This window comes from Micropterus salmoides, unplaced genomic scaffold, assembly GCF_014851395.1.
Source record: "Micropterus salmoides isolate LMB-PRFRI ecotype aquatic unplaced genomic scaffold, ASM1485139v1 Ms_hic_scaffold_12, whole genome shotgun sequence".
NCBI lineage: Eukaryota > Metazoa > Chordata > Actinopteri > Centrarchiformes > Centrarchidae > Micropterus > Micropterus salmoides.
The window spans coordinates 29,726,899-29,751,150 of record NW_024040263.1 but is presented as its reverse complement, the minus strand read 5'-3'; the positions used below and the strand labels follow the sequence as shown (position 1 = coordinate 29,751,150).

At 40.9% G+C, this 24,252-nt stretch overlaps 1 protein-coding gene across 2 annotated transcripts; it reads left to right on the top strand.

Annotated features, from left to right (window-relative positions):
- Positions 1-6,589: 6,589 nt before the first annotated feature.
- ppp1r12c (protein phosphatase 1, regulatory subunit 12C) lies at positions 6,590-22,589 on the top strand. Of its 2 annotated transcripts, none has more exons than XM_038714449.1 (20): positions 6,590-7,248; positions 8,739-8,913; positions 9,029-9,159; positions 9,573-9,691; positions 10,665-10,824; positions 10,952-11,096; positions 11,284-11,358; positions 11,448-11,512; positions 12,458-12,570; positions 12,662-12,729; positions 14,082-14,212; positions 14,396-14,483; positions 15,148-15,265; positions 16,213-16,328; positions 19,108-19,154; positions 19,385-19,424; positions 19,673-19,753; positions 20,379-20,429; positions 20,878-20,928; positions 21,353-22,589. In XM_038714449.1, the coding sequence occupies exons 1-20, from the start codon at positions 7,040-7,042 to the stop codon at positions 21,437-21,439; spliced, it is 2,070 nt and encodes a 689-aa protein (XP_038570377.1). In that variant the 5' UTR covers positions 6,590-7,039; the 3' UTR covers positions 21,440-22,589. The 2 variants fall into 2 exon arrangements, with proteins under 2 accessions (XP_038570377.1, XP_038570376.1); XM_038714448.1 differs by having other exon boundaries at positions 6,592-7,248; positions 19,673-19,777.
- The last annotated feature ends 1,663 nt before the right edge of the window (positions 22,590-24,252 follow it).

Below are 24,252 nucleotides of genomic sequence, written 5' to 3'. Positions count from 1 at the left end.
ATGGATTTCTTAGGGAGCCCTGTAAGGACACTGTTACAGTAGTTGAGTCGACTGAAGATAAATGCATGGATAAGCTTTTCCAGGTCCTGCTGAGACATAAGTCCTTTAATCCTTGATATATTCTTCAGGTGAGAGTAGGCTGACTTTGTAATTGTCTTAATATGGCTCCTCAAATTCAGGTCTGAGTCCATGACCACACCAAAATTTCTGGCGTTTCTGAAGTCGAGCACTGACTTTCAATCGTCCCTCCCTGCCTCCAAAAACAATAACTTAAATTTTATCCTTGTTTATTGAAGAAAATTCTGGCACATCCAATCGTTGATCTGCTCAATACAGTTACTCAGCGCCTGTATGGGATCATAGTCCCCTGGTGAAATGGTTATGTAAATCTGTGTGTCATCTGCATAATTATGGTAACATATTTTGTTGTTTTTCATAATCTGAGCCAGTGGAAGCATGTAAATGTTAAACAAAAGAGGTCTCAGAATGGAGCCTTGGGGAACTCCACATGTCATTTTTGTCAGCTCAGATGTTTGATTACCTATAGACACAAAGTAGTCCCTGTCCTTTAAGTAGGATTCAAACCAGTTTAGTACTTGCCAGAAAGTCCAACCCAGTTTTCAAGTATGTCTAGTAATATGTTGTGGTCAAACGTGTCGAATGCAGCACTGAGATCCAATAATACTAAGATACTGTCAGTGTTTAAATGGATGTCATTGAAGACTTTAACAAGAGCTGTCTCAGTGCTGTGGTGTGGTCAAAAAACTTACTGGAAGACATCAAAAGTGTTATTTAGTGCCAAGAAAGCACTAAGCTGTTGAAAAACAGCTTTGTCAATGATTTTACTTAAAAATGGGAGATTTGATATGGGCCTATAATTGCTCATTAGTGAACTGTCTAGATTGCTCTTTTTTAAGAGTGGCTTAATGACTCCAGTTTTCAGGGCCTGTGGGAAAAAACCTGAGCAAAGAGACATGTTGACAATTTGTAGTAGATCTGAGGCCATGCATTTAGAAACATTTTTGAAAAAACCTGTTGGAGCTTTAATTAATACTAAATTTGCAGGATATCTTGAGTTCTTAACACATTCACCATGCTTTTTCTGTTACCTATCAAGACAGGGATGGAGAAGACTACCAGCACACTTGTCCTGGGAAGAGTCGTGAGTGCTATTTTCCTTGTAGCCTGGACCCAGCACATATCAGACAGAGCTTACTGGGCTTTTTTGCCATTGTGGAGTGGGAGGACGGGTTGGGCGACTTACTTTTGACAGATGTGTCAAACCTGGAGGACTTAGAACCAGTGGTGGAGGTGGACGTTGAGGGGGGTTTATGGTAGAGAAAATGGGAGTGGAGCGAGGGAAGGTGTGGGGAGTAAATTTTGTCCCAGCTCTAACCAGGTCTTCCATGTGATCAGTGAAGTCCAGCAGGGGGGAGAGGGGAGAAAGGGTGTCTGGAGATAAGGGTGACCTGGATGGGGATTAGGAGGGTAAAGATGGTGAATCCTCACTGTTGGTTTTCAGTGAGGGAGGTGGGGGTTCTTCCTCTTGGCTCTGTTGTCTCCCGTGATCAGAGCTCTCTTCCGGCGGGAGTTGGGGTGGCTCTCCTTCAAGGTTTCTGGCGTGTTGTGTTATGTCTTCTTCTTGTTTCTTGTCCTTGGCAGAGGGAACAGATGAGTGACACAGAAAGTAAAACAGGTTTGAGCTGAACAATTTTACTCCTGACTTGTTAAGGCGAAGTCCATCTGCCTTAAAAATATGTCTGCGGTCCCACAGAAAGTAAAAGTTTTCGATGAAATGCACTGAATGGACAGCACATGCCGTTGAGAGCCACGTGTTCAATGCCATCAGTCTGCTGAATCTCTCAGCTCCTCTTCGGATTGGCGGTATAGGGCCACTGATAAACACCTCAGCATTCAGAGAGCTGACCGTGTTCAACAGATTATTAAAGTCCTTTTTCAACAATTCAGACTGTTGCTTCACAACATCATTGGCCCTGATGTGCTCGGTTGTTGGGGAGGTTTGTTGCTAACTCTCCCTTTCGCAGCTGTCCACGGCTGTGTCCTACTAAGAACAAGGGTTGAAGAGGCGCTCTGCCTGGATGATAATGCAGGCCAGCCAGTTGCATCACAAATCTCAGGGTGCTGGGTTCTGCCTGTTACTCGTCCTCCCATTTCCCCAGAAAATGATTTACTCTTAGGGTTTGCACCAAGAGCGTTCCAGGGAGGACTCCCACTTTTAGATTTATTACCCAGTACACAGGCCTCCTGCTTCTTGGTAGTCTTGTTGGTGCTAATTAGCCGTGTGTTAGCATGCTCTTGTCCACTGTTTTGGGGCCACGGTAAAGTGGTGTCATTCCCACATAATCCATTCACTTCCACATTCACTTCTAACCTGTGGATCTTGGTTTCCAGCACAGTAATTTTCTGTAGAAGTTTGTAGAAGTCGTCCGTGGAGAAGGGGGGCATCTTGTTGCTAATTAGCATTAGCTATAGCTCCAGTCACTGCAGTACAGGCTAGTGCTATTGATAGGCCGCACTCGCGTAGCACTAAGATCATAAAAGGTTTTAAAGTATGGCAAGAGCCTACTTTATCTGACAGTCCCAGTGATTTAAAAGTATCCAAGAGCTGCTGATTTCTAGCAGGAAAAAGCGTCTGCACTGTAAGAAAGCAGGAAGTAAGTGTTGCACATGTCTGACAATAACCTCTGAACAATTTCAATCTGGTTTCCGCCCTTGCCATAGCACAGAAACATCATTGGTAAAAATCACTAATGATCTGACTACTGCAACTGACTACGAACTATTAACTATTCTTATCATCCTTCATCTGAGTGTGGCCTTTGACACCATCTCTCATAAGATCCTCCTTGACAGATTAGTCTCTGTTGGTATCATTGATACACCTTTGGACTGGTTTAAATCTTATCTCTCTGACCATGCTTTGACGTCATTTTTGGGCCTACATGGATCCCTCCATGCAGGCTTTGGTCGGCTTCACAGTCCGATCCAGGGATCGGCTTACCCAAGGCATGACGGTTGCTGCAAGTTTACAAAAACATGTCGTATTCATGAATGTATCATAAATCTACTTTTGTTCTTGTAAAAACCTGCAAAGGTAAAACACAACGTTTCTCTTTTTTGTTAATTGACAATCTTTCAGAGGCCTGTCTGAGAAAATAAAAAGGTCGACAAAGTACTAAAGACAGCACTAAGTTCATTAGTGTGTTACAGTTTTTCTCCATTGCTTAAACACTATTAGCAGGATTTTGAACAACCCATTTCTCTAAACTCTACACACAAATCCTTTCATTTCTCATTGCCTACACCGTGTGGTCACTGAGAAAGCACTGACATTCAATATTGTTCACTCAAGTCAGCAAATCTTGAGCTCAATTAGCACACAGCTACAAAGGTGGAAACACAAAGAGTCTAAATTGATAACACACCAATCAGAAGCTTCAATAGACAGATAAAAGGGCCAGAGTCAGTTCATTCAGTTTTGGAACAATGGATCCAGAGAGATGTGAAGGAAGAGGTAGAGGACACCAGAGAGGAGGAGGAAGAAGATAAGGGGGAGGAGGAAGAGCATTATGGAGAGAAGGAAGAGGTGAAGGAAGAGGAACAGTAGGAGATTGGATAGGAGGAAGATGAGGAGGTGAAGGAGGAAGAGGGAGGAGGTGGAGAACAAGAATCTCTGGCCTGTCCCAGACCAAAGACAGGCTGCAGAGGCAGAATAATTTGTTGTTTATTGTGTTGTACTGTACAGAACACTGTGGAATAAAAAATGTGTGCAAATGTTTACATTTGTTATTTCTTTTGCGTTCATCATGTGAAAATGTTTGAGGGGGAGATCCACAAGCAACATTACTTATAACCAGATTTTTTAGTATTGTTTTGAACTTATCTCACCAGTGTGTAAAACTGTGTTGTAATGTGTGTGTTTTTGAGGGCTTGTGTGTCATGTCTGAGGGCAAAGTTTGGTTTTTCAGCAAGATTGAATGGTTCTGAGTAGAAAGTTTCCTTCTGACCTGAAAACAGGATGATTGGGGAATTGGGTGAGAAGTTGTGGATTTTGTGTTTAGAGTTTCGAGAAAAAGAGGCATAATTTCAAGAAATGTGTTTTAGCAATAGAGAAACACTGTAATGTTGCTTTAAATGTGTAATATATATTGTGCATGTGTGTTTCCCCTTACTCCAAAAATACCCTTTTTAAAAAAGAAGTGTAGGTTTGATTGCAGAACTTCACTTTGACATAGAAGAGTTTTGAGACAATGGGCAAAATTCAGCATTTTGTGCAAGCAGTCAGGAAAAACTGTAATGCTTTTTTAAAGGCTTTGTTCATAAATCATTAGCTGCTTTACAAATCAGTAAGAAGGCATTCCAGTTTAGTAGTAGTTTTAAAATTGTTTACACACTAATACGGGTACTTCAGACACAAGGACCACATCCTGTAATTTAAGTACCAACCCCCTGAACCAATTCTGCTAAAATATATTAAGCACATTTCCTCTTTTACACTGAAAGCAGCTTTAACAACTTTTTTTTCCTCCAAAAGACTACACACAATTCTATTATCTACTCTCATTACAGTATTGTAGTACTGCAAATCATTACATAACTCAATTACTGTAGTACTGTTTTGCAAGTAGATTGAAGTACTGTAAAGAAAATATGTTTTATGTACAGATGAGTGACAAATTGAAATGTCTCAGTATAATAAATAATAAGAATTTACATTTATATAGCACTTTATCATTGAAATTCAAAGCGCTTCACAGTGAAGTGGGGGGGACTCACCTCAACCACCACCAACGTGGTGTCAGGCCTCTACTATCCTCCAGAACAGCTTCAGTGCTTCTTGCCAAGTCTGTGGAACTCTATTGGATGGATGAACACCATTCGTGTATATATTCCCTCATTTATATGAACACACACCCTTAATTTGCAATTTCAGAATTACACACATTTCCTATATCTTTGGGCCATTTTCCCTACAAACTCTACAAATCCCTACCAAAAGCAAACACTATATTCTAAGTGGTTCTTTCCAAACTAATTTTTTGCATTGTATTTACACACACACACACAGACACACACACACACACACACACATCCATCAGTAGGTATATGCCTTTTGCATTTTCAGCATGAGACTTTAGGTGGTTGAAAACTATTGTTACAGTGATGTATACCTACTCCAATATACATAAACACACAAATATTTACGCTTAGTCAAGGCCCTTTGGCATCGCTTTTTAACGCTCTCGGTACCCCTTTAGTGTAATTTTTAGACGTTTAGCGAGATGCGAACAATAAGGAAAAAATTAGACTGCATCCTGCCTCATTTCTTCCATGGCCTGGTATCTCAGTTCTGCAGAAGATCCACAAATATACATGTGATATGATTGATTGATACAGTAAGCTAAAATAATCTATTTTCTTAACTTACAGATTTTTGAATGTACAGATGATGGATATGCCTGTGTAGGTGCTGAGGTTGGGCTGTACTCTCTGCCCAGATCCCTCATACTCAAACCATGGTTGAGCACATGGTCAACCAATGTGGCCCTGATCTCATCTGAGACAACGGTCCTTGCTTGTCGGTGGTGGCCTACTCCAGTTATTTAGACCAAAAAGTCAGACTGTCCAAAGGGATAATACCATATGAACAGTGCAATAAAGTAGGCTAATGCACAGAAAAGTATAGGGCAGGTGGATTTAAAAAAAACCCACATGGATTATGTTTTGAATATGCAGAAGATTTTTTTAACATCAGTAGAAAACATGCTGAAACATGGAAGCTATTGAAGCCCAATGAATTACAATGAATTCAAGGTTACACCTCTGAACAAGACACAAAAAAGGAGGAAAGACTAAATCATGCCTGCATGTGTGTTGACTCAGCAGGGACGATATTAAATCAGAAAAGTTGATCTAGACGAGGAAACATGTGAAAGCAATAGCCTACAGAATGCCTGAGAGTCTTACCACATTATATTGCATTAAATTTTTAGACTTGGCATTGTCATCTGAAGCCAGAATATTGTGGTTCCCCTCAAATTTGTCCTCAGCTTTGCTCCATTGAATATAGTTTATTAGTATGAATAAAGTAGTAAGTCAGATCAGTGTGAGGTAGTTTATTTTTTGATTTTTCATAGACTGCTATCTACCAGCACCTCATTGTAGTTGCTGTGCTCGGGGAATTTTTTGTTTTATATTTTATTTGTTTACTATTTCATGATTACTTTTGTATTATTGTATATTGTCTGCTAAGTAGCAAAAGGGAGTCACAAAATTTCACTTTATAACCTGTTATAATGTGACATATAAACCTATCTTCTGCGTAAATAAATACATTTCCACCATAAATTGATGCAGAAAATGCAGAAATTGGAAGTTCTGCAGAAAGACTCAACAGAATACAGGAAAATATGTGAACCCCTGCTTCTTCTGTGTCCCCTCCCATGTTGAAACGAAACCTACGCTCTTAAGGGACTCTTTCTTTACAGTCCAGACCCTCACGTGACTGCGGAATACGATAAAAGTCTGGTTGCATTTCGTGGACACTTCAGACAACGCGTGTTTTATTTAAACATAACGTACCTGACAGGTAAACTTCTGTGACAATTTTCATAGCAATCATTTTCTGGTGGTTCAAACTGCTGGGGTCAAATTAAGGGCTGAGGTTAAAAGATGTTAGTAAATCTGAAGATAACCGGAGGGTTAATTCGTTTGGGAAGATGTAGTTGCCTTCGTCGTAGATATTATTTCAACAAGAGTCTCAGTCTATGACGGGAAGTAGCCTAGTGGTTGCTGCATGTTCAGGTATTTCAACATTTCCCCTTTGCTACGGAAAAGCGGTGGTGACGTCAGACAGACAAGCCTGAGCAGCGTTGCGCGCTCCCGACGCCAACGAGCACGAGCCGAAGCTCCACTTCCATAGCAAGAACCAGGAAGTGGAAGTATACACATGGAGGGTGTGTCTTTCCCTGCCAGTGAATGTTTTATTTTTAAAAACACTGTCCTCCTTTGATAAATAATGGGGGACTCGGCGAAGACCAAGCGGCGGGAGCAGCTGAAGCGCTGGGCCGAATCCTGCACCAACAAAACGTCGGCGGTGCCCAGGCGGAGGTGGCGGGGCGATGCCGAGAATGGAGCAGGAGAGCCGGAGGCCGAGCTTTGCGACCGGTCGAGGGACCAGCTGGTATCTGTGGTCAGAGATGAAACCAGCCCCCTCCTCAAACGACGGTAAAGAAACGTCTCCTGTCAGACTGTTGTGCAGTAGCGGCCAGCTAACAGCCACCTAGCTTAGCTTAAACATCTCAAGATATGCTAAAGGAGGAATGGAGTGCGTGTAACGTTACTTGGACAAAATGACAGACAACATCTCACAAGATATTAGAGTAGTCTCCCAGCTACTGAATAAGCTTTACTGTTTAATTGCGCTCAAAATGTTCAATTTATGTTTAACCTGTCAGTGGTCAGTTTTTATTTCTGACCATATATATAGTGTTTACTAGCTAGTTACACTTAGCTAGCCGGCTAACTAGCCAGCTAACTAGCTAGTTAGCTGGCTAGTTAGCCGGCTAGTTAGCTACCAAACTGTCAGTCTTGGTGAGGGTCTGTCTGCCAGGAGCATTGTGCTCCCGGCTTATTCATTTTCTCCATTCAAATATCAAGATTTCTGGGACTGCCATAGTTTTGTAGTGTTTGTTTTTTTACCTGTGTACCAACAGTCCAGGCAGTGACCATCCCCTTTCTAAGCTGACACGTACCCCACTACTTACTGGTGTTCAATTAGATAAAACCATCTTGTGTCACAGTAGATGCTGCCTTAGTTGCAGGGCTATCTGTCATAAATGCTGCAACAGTATGAATATTGATGAAAGTAGACCCTCACCAGCGCTGACTGAAAGACACTTAAACGGACATTTGTGTGACAACACATAAATTATGGCCTTAAGAAATGACCATGTTCAAATGTTGTGGGGTTCTATATATATTTTTATTATTGCCAACACCTGAAGACCAAAACTACCAATGAACTGATCCTACAGCAAGTATTTCCTGTGTGTACCTCATCTAGCTTATTTATTTCCATATACTTCCATTGTTGTTCAAAAACTATTAAAAACACATCACTGAGCTGCACTGGATGACATGTTACCTTATCAAGTATTTTGAGTTATGTAGTTGCCACATGCACCAACCATCCTGCTGCTTAAATAATCACTAGCGCGCCAAATCCGGTGCTGACAATAGTCTCCAAGAAGTACATGATTTATTCCTGTTTGATAATTGTTTGCTAAAGACTACAGTGCCCAGCTGTCCTTTTAAAAATTAAATGCTGTATTTGTTTTTAAAGACTTTTGTCTTCAGTAGGAACCGATGTCCTTGGGGCTGAGATTCACAAATAGTGTAGGGGTCTCTATTAAATGCATTGCAATGTTGGTTTTAGTCTTTTCAGGGGATTTGTTCACAGTAACAAAACTACAGTATGTATTGGCAGCCGTGTCTTCTAACTCACCCCCTCTGACAGTCTCATGAAATCACATTTTGTTTTTCCTTTAGTTCTAGTGTAACTGTGTTGTACGGGGTCTCTTTTTATTTATTTATTTTTCTACTCCTGAGATTAAACACACTGGTGTTACAAGGCATGTTCCTTAATTTAAATTGGCAAAGCAGCTACAACAGTGCACCAGTGTAGTCATCTAGCTGCCTGTATCCCCTGTCTTTAGGAAAAGAGTAAGATTTGACAGGGCTGCAGAGTTCCTGGCTGCCTGTGCCAGCGGGGACACAGAAGAGGCCCAGGCGATGCTGAAGGAAGCCAAAGAGACCAAAGGGAGGAATGAGGAGGATGTGTCAGAAATTATCAACTGTTCTAATGCAGATGGAATTACTGCTCTTCACCAGGTGAGGCAGTTTCTCCTCTTGAGATTTAATTAAATATACTGGTTGATGCTAAGATGAATGAGAAACATTTACAGTTACATTATTTTGTGTTTTTGTTTTCCTGTGTTCTACACAGGCCTGCATTGATGGCAGCATGGAGATGGTGTCTTTCCTTTTGGAGCGTGGTGCCAATGTGAACCAGGTTGACAGTGAGGGATGGACACCACTGCATGTTGCTGCCTCCTGCGGCAACCCTGACATTGCAGAGTGTGTAGTATATGTCTCTACAGTTAGCAGAATACAGCAGCGTAACAACTGTATAATACAGTATTTGTTGCCATTTTGGGGACACCAGAATGCAGCGTGGGTGCCAGAGTATTTCTGCATTCAACAATGCTAACATTGTTGTTGTGTTTGGCAGGACAACAAGTCAGCTAAAGCATGAGTGGGCCTGCCTGGCACACAAACACATGCAGCTCAAACAATTTAACCTAACTTTTTTTTCTCTTGTTCCTGGTCTGTGAATAATGCCTTTTGGTCTTGCTTTGAAGATTAAATGTAATGGTACCCCAGACACATAAATAGAGGTAATGTGATTGGATTAGAGTTTCTTGTCTTTGTGTAGACTTTGTAAACATTCCTTTAATGTATTCTCACTCTGTCCATGTTTGTTTTCTCAGTTTCCTTTTGCAGTGTGGTGCGTCTCTCTCTGCTGTAAACTGTGACGGTGATGTTCCTCTGGACATTGCTCCTGATGAGACCACTGAGTCCCTTCTTCAGGATTACACTCGGAGACAGGGTGAGTGCTTTTCTCTGACAGCTACACACCCCGTGGATAGCTGTTGGGTTTAATGGGCTATATTCCTATTTCTAGTAGCCCAGGTTATTTCTTATTTAAGCATTTAAATTATTCTCTGCCTTATTTTACTGTAGTGTTTACTCACTAGCTCACTTGAACATTCTCCCTTTCCCTTCAGTTCAGTTTTCCACACACATAACCCTCTGCTTCGCCTCTTTCTGTGTCTCTTTCCCTGTGTGTGTCTGCTCTGACATTCTCCATCAGCAGTAGAATATGTTTTATGAAGTCGCCAAAAAGACACAGACCTTGTCTTTTGGATTTCTACACGGTGATTCAGTTTTCAGCTGCATGTGCGCAGCATGTGGAGGAGTCTTTTTTTAATGACGCAGCCTATTGAAACGACCGAATCAAACGTTGTGCCGAATGACATCTCCACTGGTGTGTTCACTGTTGCTTAAACTGCTCCATGCTTGTAAAATATCTATCGTGTCCGCGTCTTATAATAACAACTCTTTCTGTGTTTCTATGCAAAATGCTTAAATGGGTCGCCTCATACACTGGCTAACAGCCCCTTGGCATCAGTGGTCCTCTCCTCTGTCCTCCTCCCTCTGTTGCTGATGTGAAGATACTCATTCACTTATGGGAAGGTACTGCTGAAACAGTGGAGAGGCTGGATGGTCTCACCCTCAAAGTCTACAAGAATTTAACTGAATTCAAATTCGGCCTTGCCCTCGGGCAAACATTGACCGACACAGAGAGCAGAGGAGCGAGAGGCCGACAAGCAAAAATACCCATTCAGAACCAGGTTTCAAGTGGCATTCCTAGTCTGTTATTAAAGGCTGAAATGCCATTGTTTAAACAATAAAAATAATTTTAATATAACACACTGGCCAGCGTGTGTGTGTGTGGGTGTGGGTGGGTGTGTGTGTGTCGTACTGAAGAAACACAAATTTCACAATCTTTTTGTGTCCAGGTGTGGACTTGGAGGCAGCAAAGCGGCTGGAGGAGGAACAGATCATGATAGATGCCCAGAAATGGCTGAATGAGGGCCCACCTGCTGATGTAAGACATCCCAGGACCGGGGCCACCCCACTGCATGTGGCTGCTGCCAAAGGCTACCTAGAAGCTCTCAAGTAAGCATCTCCTGACACTTTTCACAGTGGATTAATGTGAATTTAGAAATGTTATTTTCTTCTTTGATGTCTGTATTTCGACATAAATGCTTATGCAGTTCTGTAATTACCTTGTTTTGTTGTTCAGGATACTGTGTCAGTGTGGGCTGGATGTGTCGGCTGTGGACTTTGATGGCTGGACACCTCTGCACGCTGCAGCACACTGGGGTCAGGGCGAGGCCTGTCGCGTTCTAGCTGAACAACTGTGCAATATGGAGGCCTGCAGCAAAGCGGTGAGTTCCCAAAAAGAATAAAAATCTCTTTTAATGCATCATACCTCTATGTTAAGTGTTCTTTCATTTCCAAGAACATTTATTATGACTTTCAGACAGAATTTGGTATTTTGTAGGGTAACTTTATACTGTAAATCTAAGCTCACAATTTGGTTTCATGTTTGTCTTGTTGTTCCTTACTTTGTAGGGTCAGACACCATTTGATGTAGCTGACGAAAGTGTTCAAGAGCTCCTGGAAGAGTTATCACAGAAACAAGCCAATGTGAGAAAGTGTTTATCTTTACCTTGTGTGAAATGCATTATCTTTGTGATTTAGAAGTTCACTGACAGCTCTCGCTCTCTCTCTCACAGTCTATATTGGACAGGCAAAACCAACAAGGATCCACCGCTGCAAATGCACCAAACAAACTGCGGAGGTTTGTATTCATCTGTAACTTATACTGAATTATATAACATTATTCCCAATTAAAAACCGTTACTTTCTGTAAAACCCCTGAAAGGCTTTAACCCTAAACTAAAAAAAAATTAAATGTTTAACAGACATATATGTATTGGAAAATGCCTTACTTCCAGTAATACCTCAATCGGAGTAGTTACAGTGACTGAGACTTGGAGAAGCTGTGTACCTTAGTATTGGTAAAATGATCTAAATTGAACGTTACGAAGCAAACAGCGGTAGATCCGAGCTAATGTAGCGTTAGCTGGCTGACCTGCCTTACATCACCATGTGCTAGTAAACAAATCGCTCCACATTTGCTTTGTACACTTACATCCTTTCTCGCAAGCTAAATCAACCCTTTGACATAATACCAGTGGTACACAGGATAGTAATATGTGTCGCGATAGTTGGTGAAGTAATGTGGAAAGTGATACAACTTTGCACCAGATAACATTAGTGTCTACGCAAATTTCTGTTTTCACTGACATCATCTGAATCTTGTTTGGTCGGACTGGCTTCAGTACATCCTTACCTGAAGTTTATGTTGTGATGGGGGCCGGTTGTTTTGTAGTGTTAGTTGACTGCATGTTGTTAACTGCGGTGTTGTCGCTGTAGCGCACACAGGACTACATCCCGACCCGGTGTCCTCACATTACAAGCAGAATAGTGGCTTTTCCCAGCAGCAGAGAAAACAGGCGTTTATGTATGTATTGTTTTGTTTAGTAGTACTTGTTGAAGCAATTAGGCACTACTTTCTTGTAACCTATCCAGGAACTATGGATGAAAATGAGCTCATTGATGTTGGTTGATGTGCATTGTCCCTGGTAAATGAATAAACTGTAGACCTGAAAAGTCTCCCTGGGCAGTGTCACCCTTTCAGCTCCATCAGTGCTGTCATCTGTTCCTGTTTCATGTCTTCTAGAACATCAGTGTGCAGAATGAGCAGTAAAGACAAGATGAACGTGCAGGACCAGTCTAAAGAGAGGGGTGTTTCAGGGGGCCTGGAGGCGAGTGAGGAGAAAGAGAGCAGCCCCGGTAAACCAGCCGCTGTGTTTGAACAAAAGTACTACATGCTCTGTAAATGTGATCATACAGATTACAAAAGATGCTCGTTCTCTTATCCCAGAAAACTCCACCATGTCCAGTCCAGACACTGAGAGTGTGACCACATCGACAGTCAGCCCTGCAGACAAGGTACTAACCACACAGCACAGTCCAGTATGTCGCACCGTAGCTTTCTTTATCAGCTGAGCACCTTTTATACACATTTGTTTGTTGAATACATTTTGATGTTTTTAAAAAGGCAACTCGCAGGATTGATTTCCTTTTTCTGCTGCCATGCTGGATATTCACAAAATATTATCTGCGCAGCATAGAACTTGATGGTTTGGTGTTGTACACAACTCTTCATTACTAGCTTGTATCTGACACTGCCTGCTCTATTTGCTCCAGCCCAGTTAATGTTATTACAGCTCATTTGAAAAATATCTAAACTTTCTCCTTATTAAACAGACAATATCGTGTTGACCAAAGAGTAGAAGTGGAACATGAAAGTGACTTATTTTCAGTTCATCTTAATACTTAATGCTATTTCAGTCTCATGATGGTTAGATCTGCTGCAGACCCTGCCCCTTTTCTGGGAACTCGGTCATAGCTGGATTTGGGAAACCCAGGGTTGACTGACCAAGTTGATTGTTACATGGTCAATGCCTATGTTTTAAGGACCTGGGCAAACACCATAGATGGAATTGGTGCCTTGATCACTTTGATCTACTTATGGCAGACCAAACATTTAGACAAACTTTCAGAGCCTTGGCGAGCAGTCACTTTCTGTAGCAGGATGACTTCTGGGAACTCTAGCGGAAACACACTTAACTGTTAGTAAAAACTGGCTTGATGGCAGACATGATGGTGCCTTCACTAATAATAGACTGGGAGCGTCCTGTGTAGTCAGGTTCATTGTCTTGACTTTGTGACATTTCACTGCCTGGTAGCGAAACGCTGTTAATCCAATGTATTTCTTTTGGCTGTTGTAAGCTAGGTGTGCAACTGCTGTTTACTCTTTACAGAAGAACAGTCGGCAATAATTTCACCCTTCTTATGGGTATTTTATGACAGTAGAAACATTCACAATCCCCACCTGGAGATGATGATGATGATGATGATAGTTCTCTAGCCTTTTCAAAAGGAGGGTGACCAGTATCAGGTCTCACTGGGTGTGATGCTGAAACACACTCTAGGTGGAAGGAAAACTAACCGCAGAAATAATTTCCCAATGTGGACATGCATGTATTTCAGTTTTTTATCTGTTCATTTAATCTACATGACTGCCTACATGCCCAGCATTACAACAGAGGGTTTAGACACACCCTGATGTGTCGAAACATTAGATGTGAAAGCTTTTGGTCTGGATTAAAACAGGTCAACTAAAAAGACTAATGTGAACAGTATGCTGACATTAATTATGTTTCCCTACTGGGGCCATAAATAAATATTTTAATTGACAGTTGATTACAGTTAAAACTTTTTCCCTGTATGTGCTTCAGACACCAGAGGAGAAAGATGAGGAGGACAAGGAGCAGGACAAGGCAAACCGCACTGCCAGAGTCCAGCCCACTCCTCAGACAAGGGATGCTTCGGCAGAGAGCCCCAACGCCACCAATGCTGACAGGCGCAAGTAAGAAAATGGCAAAACAAAAAATATTCACATTCAACACCAGTTTATTTTTTACTTGATGCTGTATCCATACGGTTCTGTGATTTAAAATTTAATTCTCCTTAAATGATTTCATTTAGATGCATACTAATGGTTAAAGTTAAAGAATACTTGTATATCATCTGTGGATGTTTGTGCGTTTAGGTTCCAGGCTCCAGTCAGAGACGAAGAGTCTGAGTCTCAGAGGAAAGCTCGCTCTCGGCTGATGCGGCAGTCTCGCCGCTCCACGCAGGTACTGCTTACTACAGATGGAGACTGTTAGGATTTTACAATACTACTACTCATGTCTCTCATTCCCTGACACATACACTTTAACACAGACGCTGACATGCCCCATGCGTTTCTGATATTTCCTTAAATATCCTTTTAAATGATAAACCATTTACAATACATTTAAAAACACATTGGCATTACTTTTGAATACAAAAAGGATGACTAAATATGATTTCACTTGGTCTAAACTGAATGCATCTTCAAAGTCATTCATACTTTCAGGACCCAGAATCATTCAGGCCTAATAACCGTGTAAATCCTTTTCCTGCATTGTATAGTTACATGCCTTTAAGATTTCACCACTTTTCACACTTCGCTACAACCAAACACTTTTTACTTTATTGACACACTTACTCGGCTGCTGTAACAATATCACTAGTGTGTGCAAGTGCTGCAAATGCTGAAGAAATGTTATGATACTGAAAGGCAGCTAACTTGCCTGAACACAGTTTGGAATAGAGTGAATCATTTACTGAGTAATGATGTGGTTACTTACTTACTGTAAGTGCAGTATCATACTGACTGATGGAGATGCCGCATAGTTTCACCAAGAAAATATGAGAACTATTTCTGAGTGCAACATCAGGCCTCTGAGGGGTTTTGTTTTTGCTCTGTGCTGGCAGGGTGTAACTCTGACCGACTTAAAAGAAGCTGAGAAGACTGTGGCCAAAGCTGCAGAACCACCGCCTCGCAACATCCAGCCTGTCAGCCCAATTGTTACGGTCACGCCTGCTGAAAGGGGTGAGTGAGGATGAAATGCTAGGTATCTCCTGATATGTCCAACCAATAAGTAACAAGAAATTTCAATACAAAGATATGTTTGATGTAATCTACAGTTTCAATATTACATCTGCCAAAGAGCACTGAGAAGTTTATTTTCCAACTCTAACATTTATAGCCCAGTACAAAGTCATAATTCTTTAGTAGCCACGTATAAGGGGTCTTTTTATTAAAATTTATTTTAAAAAGACAATTGGCTCATCATAGTGTTAACTCCCACATATCGATATTGCCTGAAAGATCCAATCAGCCACACCATGTGGTTAGAGTCTCACATCTGTTTACGGTAATACAAGACGACTAAATAAAAACACGATGTAGATGTTGGGTGGAGTACTCTTCAAGAGAGGTTTGAAAGGAAATTAGGTTTTCTCACATGGGTTCTTAAGGCTACTGTGGTGGTTTATCTGGAAGGGTGGCTACCTTTTTGTTGTGAGTTGTGTATATCTTCAGAGTGCACAACTTCCTTTTTTTGGTTGTTTTTTTTAAGGGGAACTAAGAACTTCTCCATCTGATCTATCTGAGTGACACACTTTTTAGATGAGCCAGCCCAATAATTGCATCCGGTTAATTTTCAGAGTTAACCTGCTGGAACATGAGCTAAAAGCCAAAAACAGCATTTTGTTGATGTTAACTGAGCTCATTGCTCTTAAGCCTCAACTTGCAGTCATCTGGAGGAGAGACAGAGGTTAAAGACAGTTTCCTGTTTTAGAGAAAGCTACATTTGGAAACTAATCTACCTGATAAGTGCATGGTTGCTTAACTGAAACAAGTGTGTTAGTTACATGCTGTTATTCCTTCTCCACAGTGGCACGGGATGTGGTTGGTTTGATTTTATTTATTTTTTTCTTTTTGACTCCCAAAAAGTCCTTCAGGAGTGTTTTCTGTCAAACTCCCATGTGTTTCAGATACAGACCCGGTGAAGCAGGAGGAACCGGAGGGAGAGAAGCGCCTGGGAGTGAAGGACAGGAGGAGAGGGAGGAGGGAGAGACGCTCTACTGGCATCATTCAGCCGTGTGGAGAGGTAAGAAAGAAACCCAGGTAGAAAATTTTTGTTAAACACTAGCAGCAACTGCTAGCAGCCGGCTTTAGCAGACCCATTCATTAATTATTTCATTTTTGTAGCAGTATGTACAGTAAGTAGTGAAAGCAGGGGAAAGGACAAACCAGTTCCTCTTTGTCAAGATGTAACTGAATGACGGGGAAGTCTTGATGATTGGTGTTTCTTGTGAAATGTTGCAAGATTCAAATGCAAAATGAGTTAAAGCTTCTAAGCCCCACTGAGCAGCCATTGGGTCAGCCATTACAATCCCAGCCAAACTTTGTTTTTAACTATAGTGGTGATCCCACATTTTCCAAAGATGATAAAACTGCCAGGCTGAATTTAGAGAAATTGTATAAAAGGCATGTCAAATATTTTCATTCGATGGATGGAGCAGCCTTTAAACACGAAGTCACAGGTTTGAATATTTGAGTTATCTGTGTAAAACTAAAACACACTTAGATTTTCACACAAAGTAGATCAAGAGATAAATAATAATAAACATATCAGACCGAAACCAAGAGTATGTGAACCTTTGCTTTCAGGTATTTTAGACTACTTCAACAGCCTAACCCTAACCATGCATATATACACCAGCTTACCTTGATTCTTTCAGCGCTTGCAGTTGACCGGGATGCAACAGCCTGTGTCTCAGTTATTTGTCTAGTCTGACGGCAACGATTTAAGGAAAAGTCGCAGTGTCTAAATTGCAAGTCGCGCTGAATTCACAGGCATTTGTTGAATTTATGTTAATAGTTGCGATCGCGACATCACGGAGGGACTGGTTGATGCTCACCAGGCTGGATAAGGTTACAAAACCATCTCTAAAGACTTTGAACTCCACCAATCCATAGTTAGACAGAGTGTGTATAAATGGAGGAAACTTAAGACCATGGCTACCCTCTATAGGAGTGGTCGACCAACAAAGATCACTCCAAGAGCAAGATGTGTAATTGTCCTTGACAAAGGAACCCACGGTTACTTCTAAGCAACTAAAGGCCTCTCTCACATTAGCCAATGTTTAATGTTCGAGAGTCCACTGAACAACAATGGTGTGCGTGGCAGGGCTGGAAGGAGAAATCAGTTTATTTCCAAAAGGAACTTTGCTGCCTGTCTGCAGTTTGCGCAAGATCATGTGGACAAGCCAGAAGGCTGTTGGAAAAATGTTTTAGTGGACAGATGAAACCCTAACAGAACTTTTTGGTTTGAATGAAAAGTGTTATGTTCGCTCAAAGGAAAACACTGCATTCTAGCATATAATAGTCATATTCCATTTGTGAAACAAGGTGGTGTGGTGGTATTATCATGATCTGGGCCTGTTTTGCTGCATCTGTGCCACGACAGCTTGCCCTCATTGATTTGAACAAAGAATTCTGAATTTTTACCAGTGATTCTAAGGAAAATGTCAGGACATCTGTCTGTGAACAGATCTCAAGAGAACGTGACAAGACAATAAGTCTGAGCACACAAGTCTTTTTTACCAATGAATTGTTAAATGAGAATAAAGTGAATGTTTTGGAATGAGCCAAGTCAAAGTCCTGACCTTTTTTTTTTTTTTTTTAATCTAATCAAAATGTTGTGGAAGGAGGATCTAAAGTGAGCAATTCATGTTAGGAAACCCACCAACATCCAAGAGTTGAATCTGTTCTGTTAAGAGGAATGGGCTAAGGTTCGTCCAAGTCGAGCAGGACTGATCAACAGTTACCGTAAACTTTTAGTCGCAGTTATTGATGCACAGGGGGGGGGGTCACACCACATCCTGAAAGCAAAGGTTCAAATACGTATGTATGTATGTTTAGGTCATATTTCTACAGAAATATAAATTCTACAGGGTTCACAAACTTTCAGGCACAACAGGTATATTCATCTATGCTCTCTTCAAAGCCACCAGACAATTGCTGCCTTGATCGGTTAGTTTGTTTGTGTGCCTTGGTGTTTGAAGAGGGTTTGGAACTAATACAACTAACAAACAAATTAACTGACCGAGGCAGGAGTAGACCAGCAACTCCTGTGTTCCGCAGGCTAAAATTACTGTTTTTGTCAACAGCTTTAGTTCCCCATCATACAGGGCTGTTTGATGGCAAGGTAAAAAAATTCAAAATAAAACGTACACTTAAACTGGGAAGTAGGTGGGAAATTTTCACCAGTGGCAGGTAGATTTCAGACACAAAATAATGATTTACAGTGTGAGAATGCTGGTGAATTTGAACATTTATCTGTTGGTAGCTTGTGGATGTTCGCATTTTAAAAAGTTTATTTCCTGCCCTGCTCGATGATCATCTGCCCTCTCAGCCCTGCTGGTCCTGGTTGTCTTTTCCAAATTATCTTCAGGATCTGAAAGGTTTACAGCACACCTCCTGTCAAAGTTTGAATTAAAATTTTAATCCATAACTCTGTAACATACACTCGAGGTTCGTGTCCACCAAAACTGCCAGTGCTGAAATTCACTGCAGCAGAATGTTTCAGTTTTTGTTGGCATCAGATTATTGATTCAATCCTCAATCAATACTGATTTAGACTTCCACATAAAAGGTGCCGCATGTTCCCTTTAAGCTTAAGTATGAGTGCTAGCTTAAAGTTTGCAATGATAAGCAAGTGTGTGTTTGGATTTCATTCATCTTTGAACATCACATAGGGGAATTATCATATTTATGTGAAATAATCTGCCCTTTCGTGTGCGTTATTTCAGATTAGACATGCTTGTGAAGTGACGTAACTGTAGTGCTGCGTAGCTGACAATGTGAAACTTCTGGTTTTTCAGAATGAAGATGCGGATGCTCACTTGGATGATACAAACAGGACTTCCACGTGAGTGTTCTGTTTTGTCCTTAACTTTTAAATGAGCGTGTAAACCTTGGTTTGATCGTGACTTTGTTGCTCTGTAAAGTTGTGAAGTTGTATGAGCGGAAGACTGTTTGACTGTATGCACGCCTCCTGTTTTTCCATGAAGTAGTCAACAAAAATGCAGTGTTTTTTCCAGGACATGTGGAGGAGGATTGTCTGTCAGGGCTTTAAAATTCTCTCATGTGTCTCTGCAGTGAGAGTCAACTGGGAGGCTCGTCAGCTGACTACAGAACGGTACATATCTGACCCTCTTCTCTCAGAGAAGCTCACACATTCCTAAAAAACACACCCACACAGGCTGAAATCAACTATAGCTGAGATCTAGACAAACCAGGACAGGAAGGATATACCCAACAAACTTTAGAGAGAAATGAACAGGCTTTACTGTAGCATCAACCAAACTATTCCCACCTGCATACATGAAGCTTTTATCTTCAGTTTGCTTTACTCTGATGGTCTGTGTTATGCGTGTTTCCCTCCAGCTGTACTTAAAGGTACTGCAGGACAACCTGGCTCTGAAGGACAAGCTGCAGGAGATGGAGCTGCTGCTCAGCCAAAACAAGGTAGAGCTGGAGCGACTCCGACAGGTTCGTCAGGTTTGCTTTTGCAAATGTTTGTGTGCGTGACATTATGAACAGAGGGATGTTGTGTGGGCGCTGACGTCTGAGTCAGTCATATCAAGGACGGCGTGAGAACATAGACAGCAGCGCAAATCCTGTAATAGTTGTTTATGTTTAACAACAGCTGTACATTTCTAAACCAGCACATAGCAAAGCATAAACAATCCACTCTGTGTCGATCAGAACCTTAATTTACAGGTTATGTTTTCTTCACATTATGCTCATTTTTAGGTTCTATTTTAGTTTTATTTAGGGGTTGTACCAGAACAGGTTTATATGGTTTTATTCTACACCATATTTGTGTCATACTGCACATTGCTGCAGCACCCTGTGTGGTTAACGCTCCGTTTTAGCTACCAAGTGAAGCATCTCACTTCTATTTGACCTTTTGTTGGGAGAAAAAGCCAAAAAGCATAATCTCTTGAGGTATAAAATGTAGGTATTGTTGAGTGGATATCTTAATTTCAAATAAAACTGTATTCAGTCTGTGTTTCAGTTGCCTGCAGCAGTTGTGTAGTTCTGCTGTCACCTGTATGAAATTTGTATTTACTGTTTGTCTCTGTGGCAGAATCAAGAGAGCAGCACAGACAGACCGGCCCTGCTGGAACTGGAGAGATTTGTAAGTGTGCCGTTTTTTACTGTCAGTTCTGCCAGGAACAAACCTCCAGTACTGTAAACATACTAATACATCCACCACATATTTCTGTATCACAATAAATAGAAATGCATAATGTGTTTTTTGTTGTGTGTGGGTGTTTTTGTTTTTTATGTTTTTTTTTAAAGAATGAAAGGTTAAGCATAGGTAAAGGTTGTTTTTGTGTGTTAGAAATTGAACAAAGTAAATTTCCTGTTCTTGAGTTGTGACTAAAACTGAACATGTGAACGTTAATGTGGTGTTTGCATTTACAGTGTACTTTGTAATGTGTGATAAAATGTAAGACTGCGGGTTCAGCAGTGCGAGAAGCCACAGTGTCAGGAAAAAAACTGAACTTGCAGACTGCTGTAAATAACTGCAGGTGAAATGTTTGCCTCAGTCAGTTTTGTGATGTTCAAACTGTTGTTCCCAGGAGAAGATGGCCCTCCAGAGGAAAGCTGTGGAACTGGAGGACGAGCTAAAGGTACAGATGTTCACTTCAACACTAATTACTTACTGTACTGAATTAGCTAACTCCAAATAAGTACAATGAGTATAACAGTTGCACAAGAAATGCTATTTTCAGAGGGAAACCTAATGAGAGAATATATATATATATTATGTGTAACTCAGGTTAGCATCACATTAACAGGAAAACAAGATAATAGTATCTTTGAGGAGTTGTAAAAGTAAGTGGAAAATAATTATTTTGCCCTGTACTCACACCCCATTGTTGTGTGCTCAGAGGCCCAGTTAATCCTCTCAGCGGAGCATTAAACATAAAACACAAGCTTAACAACAGTGGAACAATCTCCTGTTGATCTTATCAAATAGATAGCGCTGTGTTACTGTTCTACTTTAAGGAGTGTAAAAGCTACAAACAGCAGTGTTTCATGATGTTTCTGCAGGTCCTGGGGGATCTCAGAGCAGACAACCAGAGGCTCAAGGATGAGAACGCCGCCCTCATTCGGGTCATCAGCAAACTCTCAAGATGAACCTTTAAAGAAAACCTACATGGAGATAAAAGTATTACATTCTTTGCCCAACTCAGAAGAGACAAACCAGTAAGGGAGACGGCAGCGTAAAACACCTGCACAGCACATTCACCAGTAACTGGAGCAACACATAGATTTCAGGGTTATTAGCCTGTGTTTGGGCCTTTATGTTTTGGCAGATCTACTGTATAACAAGCTGAACTGCACCTCCTGTGGACTGGCAGGATGATTCCTGTTGGCGTCCACTTTTATATATATAATTTTTTTTTTTTTTTTTTGAATTTTTTTTAAACTGGAATATTTTAATGTGCTTTGCTTCTCTGATACTTTGTATAAAATCTGTATTCTGAGAATTAAAGCCATGCACAGTGCGAGCTCACAGTAATGTTTTAGATAGCTTTCTTGACCTCTGAAGGGGTGGACACATAAACGCCATTCAGTTGTAGGGGTGGTTACTAGAAAAAGACACACACACAAAAAAGACTTAAATGTGCCAAAAACCAGCCCCAGTTTTGCATGTCCTTTTGGGGAAAACACCAAGTGGTCAGTGTTGTTTCTCAGGATGAGTCTTGGGTCGATGCTTTCTGTTTTGGCTGACTGCTGTAAAGGTGGACCAAATTTGCATGCCCATTTCTCCCTGCTCCTCTGAATGTATATTTAATATGTATATTTATGTACAGGGGCCATCTGTCCTGACAGTGATGTAGAGGTGTAGTCGTGGTCTCTGTTGTAAATAGGGCGGAGAGTTTTGGGTGCTAATCATGGACGTCAGATGCAGCTCATGTTCAGAGGGATTTTTACAGAAAATGTTTGTTACAAACGTCAGCTCTTTCAAGAGGGCTAGGAGAACGCATGCTATGTTCTTAGTACTGTAAGTCAGTAATAATTTCATTTTGCCATTTTGACTGGACGCTACTGAAAGCAACAACCCCTAAGCTAAGTATTCACCCTGTGACGGATGGCTGTTACTCAACAGGCAGGCCAGATGGGTCAATTTTTGAATGTTTACTCCAATTTTAAAGAAAAAAAAACTGTATGTCAAATTGTATTTTGATGCTGTGCCTTTCGATATACATTTCTAAGTGATATTTCTATTTTGCTTTGAAAAACATACATTGTTAAGTATAAAATACAGTATGGGCATAAATGATTAAGGCTCTGTTTGTGGTTGTTTAGCTCTTACACATCACTATACATTATCTTTGACTTTTACTGAAACAGTATAACTGAGGCTACTGAGTGTGAAGATGTGAGCTACAGCCACCCACATTTTAAGCCTTTTCTGGTGCATCCAGTCTAAAAAAAAAAAAAAAAAAAAAAGAAGTAATGACCTGTACACTGTTGTCCCATTTTGTTTTATGTGGGTATGACTGGTCTTAATTCCATCAGTCATGTGTATATATACAGTGTTGCCATTTAAAGCCACACTTTCTGCGCTTAACTCTACGTAAAATGTTTCCATTTTAACGTAATATTATGTTAACTCAGCATTTGAGGCAGTTTACCATGTAAAATATGTTTTAAAACAAACATCCTTGTTAAAGTTAAATCCAATCATTTCCTGAAGAATGACTGGGCGTTTAGTCTAAAAACTTTTATTGATATAAATACGTGTGCAAGACTCCGTCAATTTAGCATTGGACTTTTATAAAGTTGAGTAACTGAGAAGATGTACATTGAAAAAGGAATATTCAAAATCCAAGCAAACCAGGAGGGATTTCCTGACATTTGGTCCCGGATATGGTTCAAGCTCCAAAAAATGTTGCATCCTACATTTCCCATAACACAACAGTATCTTTTTTTGAGACTGTGTCTTATAAATATGAACATCTTTCAAAAGCCACACTTCAGGCTTTCTCTTATAAATGTTTAGACTTAAAGATCAAGCTGAGACAACTCAGCGCTCCTTCAGAGCCAAAGACAACCGTATATGACTAAGCATCTAAACCTGAACTAACTAAACTGAACTCCTAAACTGAAGTTTAAATGCCTCATTAACACAATCACCCACAGTAAAATATGAGACTCCTGCAGTATTTGTCCAGGTACAAGCAGTACTACACTTAAAGGTGTGTCTCAGAAAATTAGAATATCGTGGGAAAGTTCTTTTTTTCCAGTATTTTAATTCAAAAAGTAAAACTTATAAATATATTCTACATTTATTGTTTTAATCTTGATAATTACAGCTTACAGCTCATGGAGATCAAAAATCCATATTTCAAAATATTAGAATAAAGAAATTGATATTCGACGTCGACCTGCTAGAAAAGGAAAACCGCGTCTCCATGAAGCTTGTCAGCAGATGGAAGCATGAAGGGCTCTGGTAGTCGCTGCATTGATTCTGGACTGGAGAAAACACGGTGGACCTACACCAGCAGAGGACATGGCACCCCAAAATCATCACTGACTGTGGAAACTTCACACTGGACTTCAAGCAACTTGGATCCTTCATCTCTCCACTCGTCCCCCAGACTCTGGGACCTTGATCTCCAAATAAAAAGCTAAATTTACTTTAGTCTGAAAGGAGGACTTTGGACCACTGCGCAACGCTCCAGTTGCCAGTTCTCTTCAGTCTCTGTATAAAGCTTCTGATGTTGTCTGATTCAGGAGTGGCCTGACATTATGTGACACTTGGAGCTCACATCTGTGCCTGGTTGCTCTTGATGTTCTGACTCCAGCCTCAGTCCACTCCTTGTGAAGCTGTCTGAAGTTCTTAATCAGCTTTGTTTGACAAACCTCTCAACGCTGCGGTCATCCCTGTTGCTTGTGCACCTTTTCCTACCATACTCCAGTCAAGTTTTCATGAATCAATG

Excerpts from the sequence above, each read along its gene's own strand:
- ppp1r12c (XM_038714448.1), top strand. The coding sequence starts at position 7,040 with ATGGGGGACTCGGCGAAGACCAAGCGGCGGGAGCAGCTGAAGCGCTGG. Across the intron at positions 11,097-11,283 it reads TGGAGGCCTGCAGCAAAGCG|GGTCAGACACCATTTGATGT; the intron begins GTGAGTTCCCAA and ends CTTACTTTGTAG. Across the intron at positions 12,571-12,661 it reads GGAGAAAGAGAGCAGCCCCG|AAAACTCCACCATGTCCAGT; the intron begins GTAAACCAGCCG and ends CTCTTATCCCAG.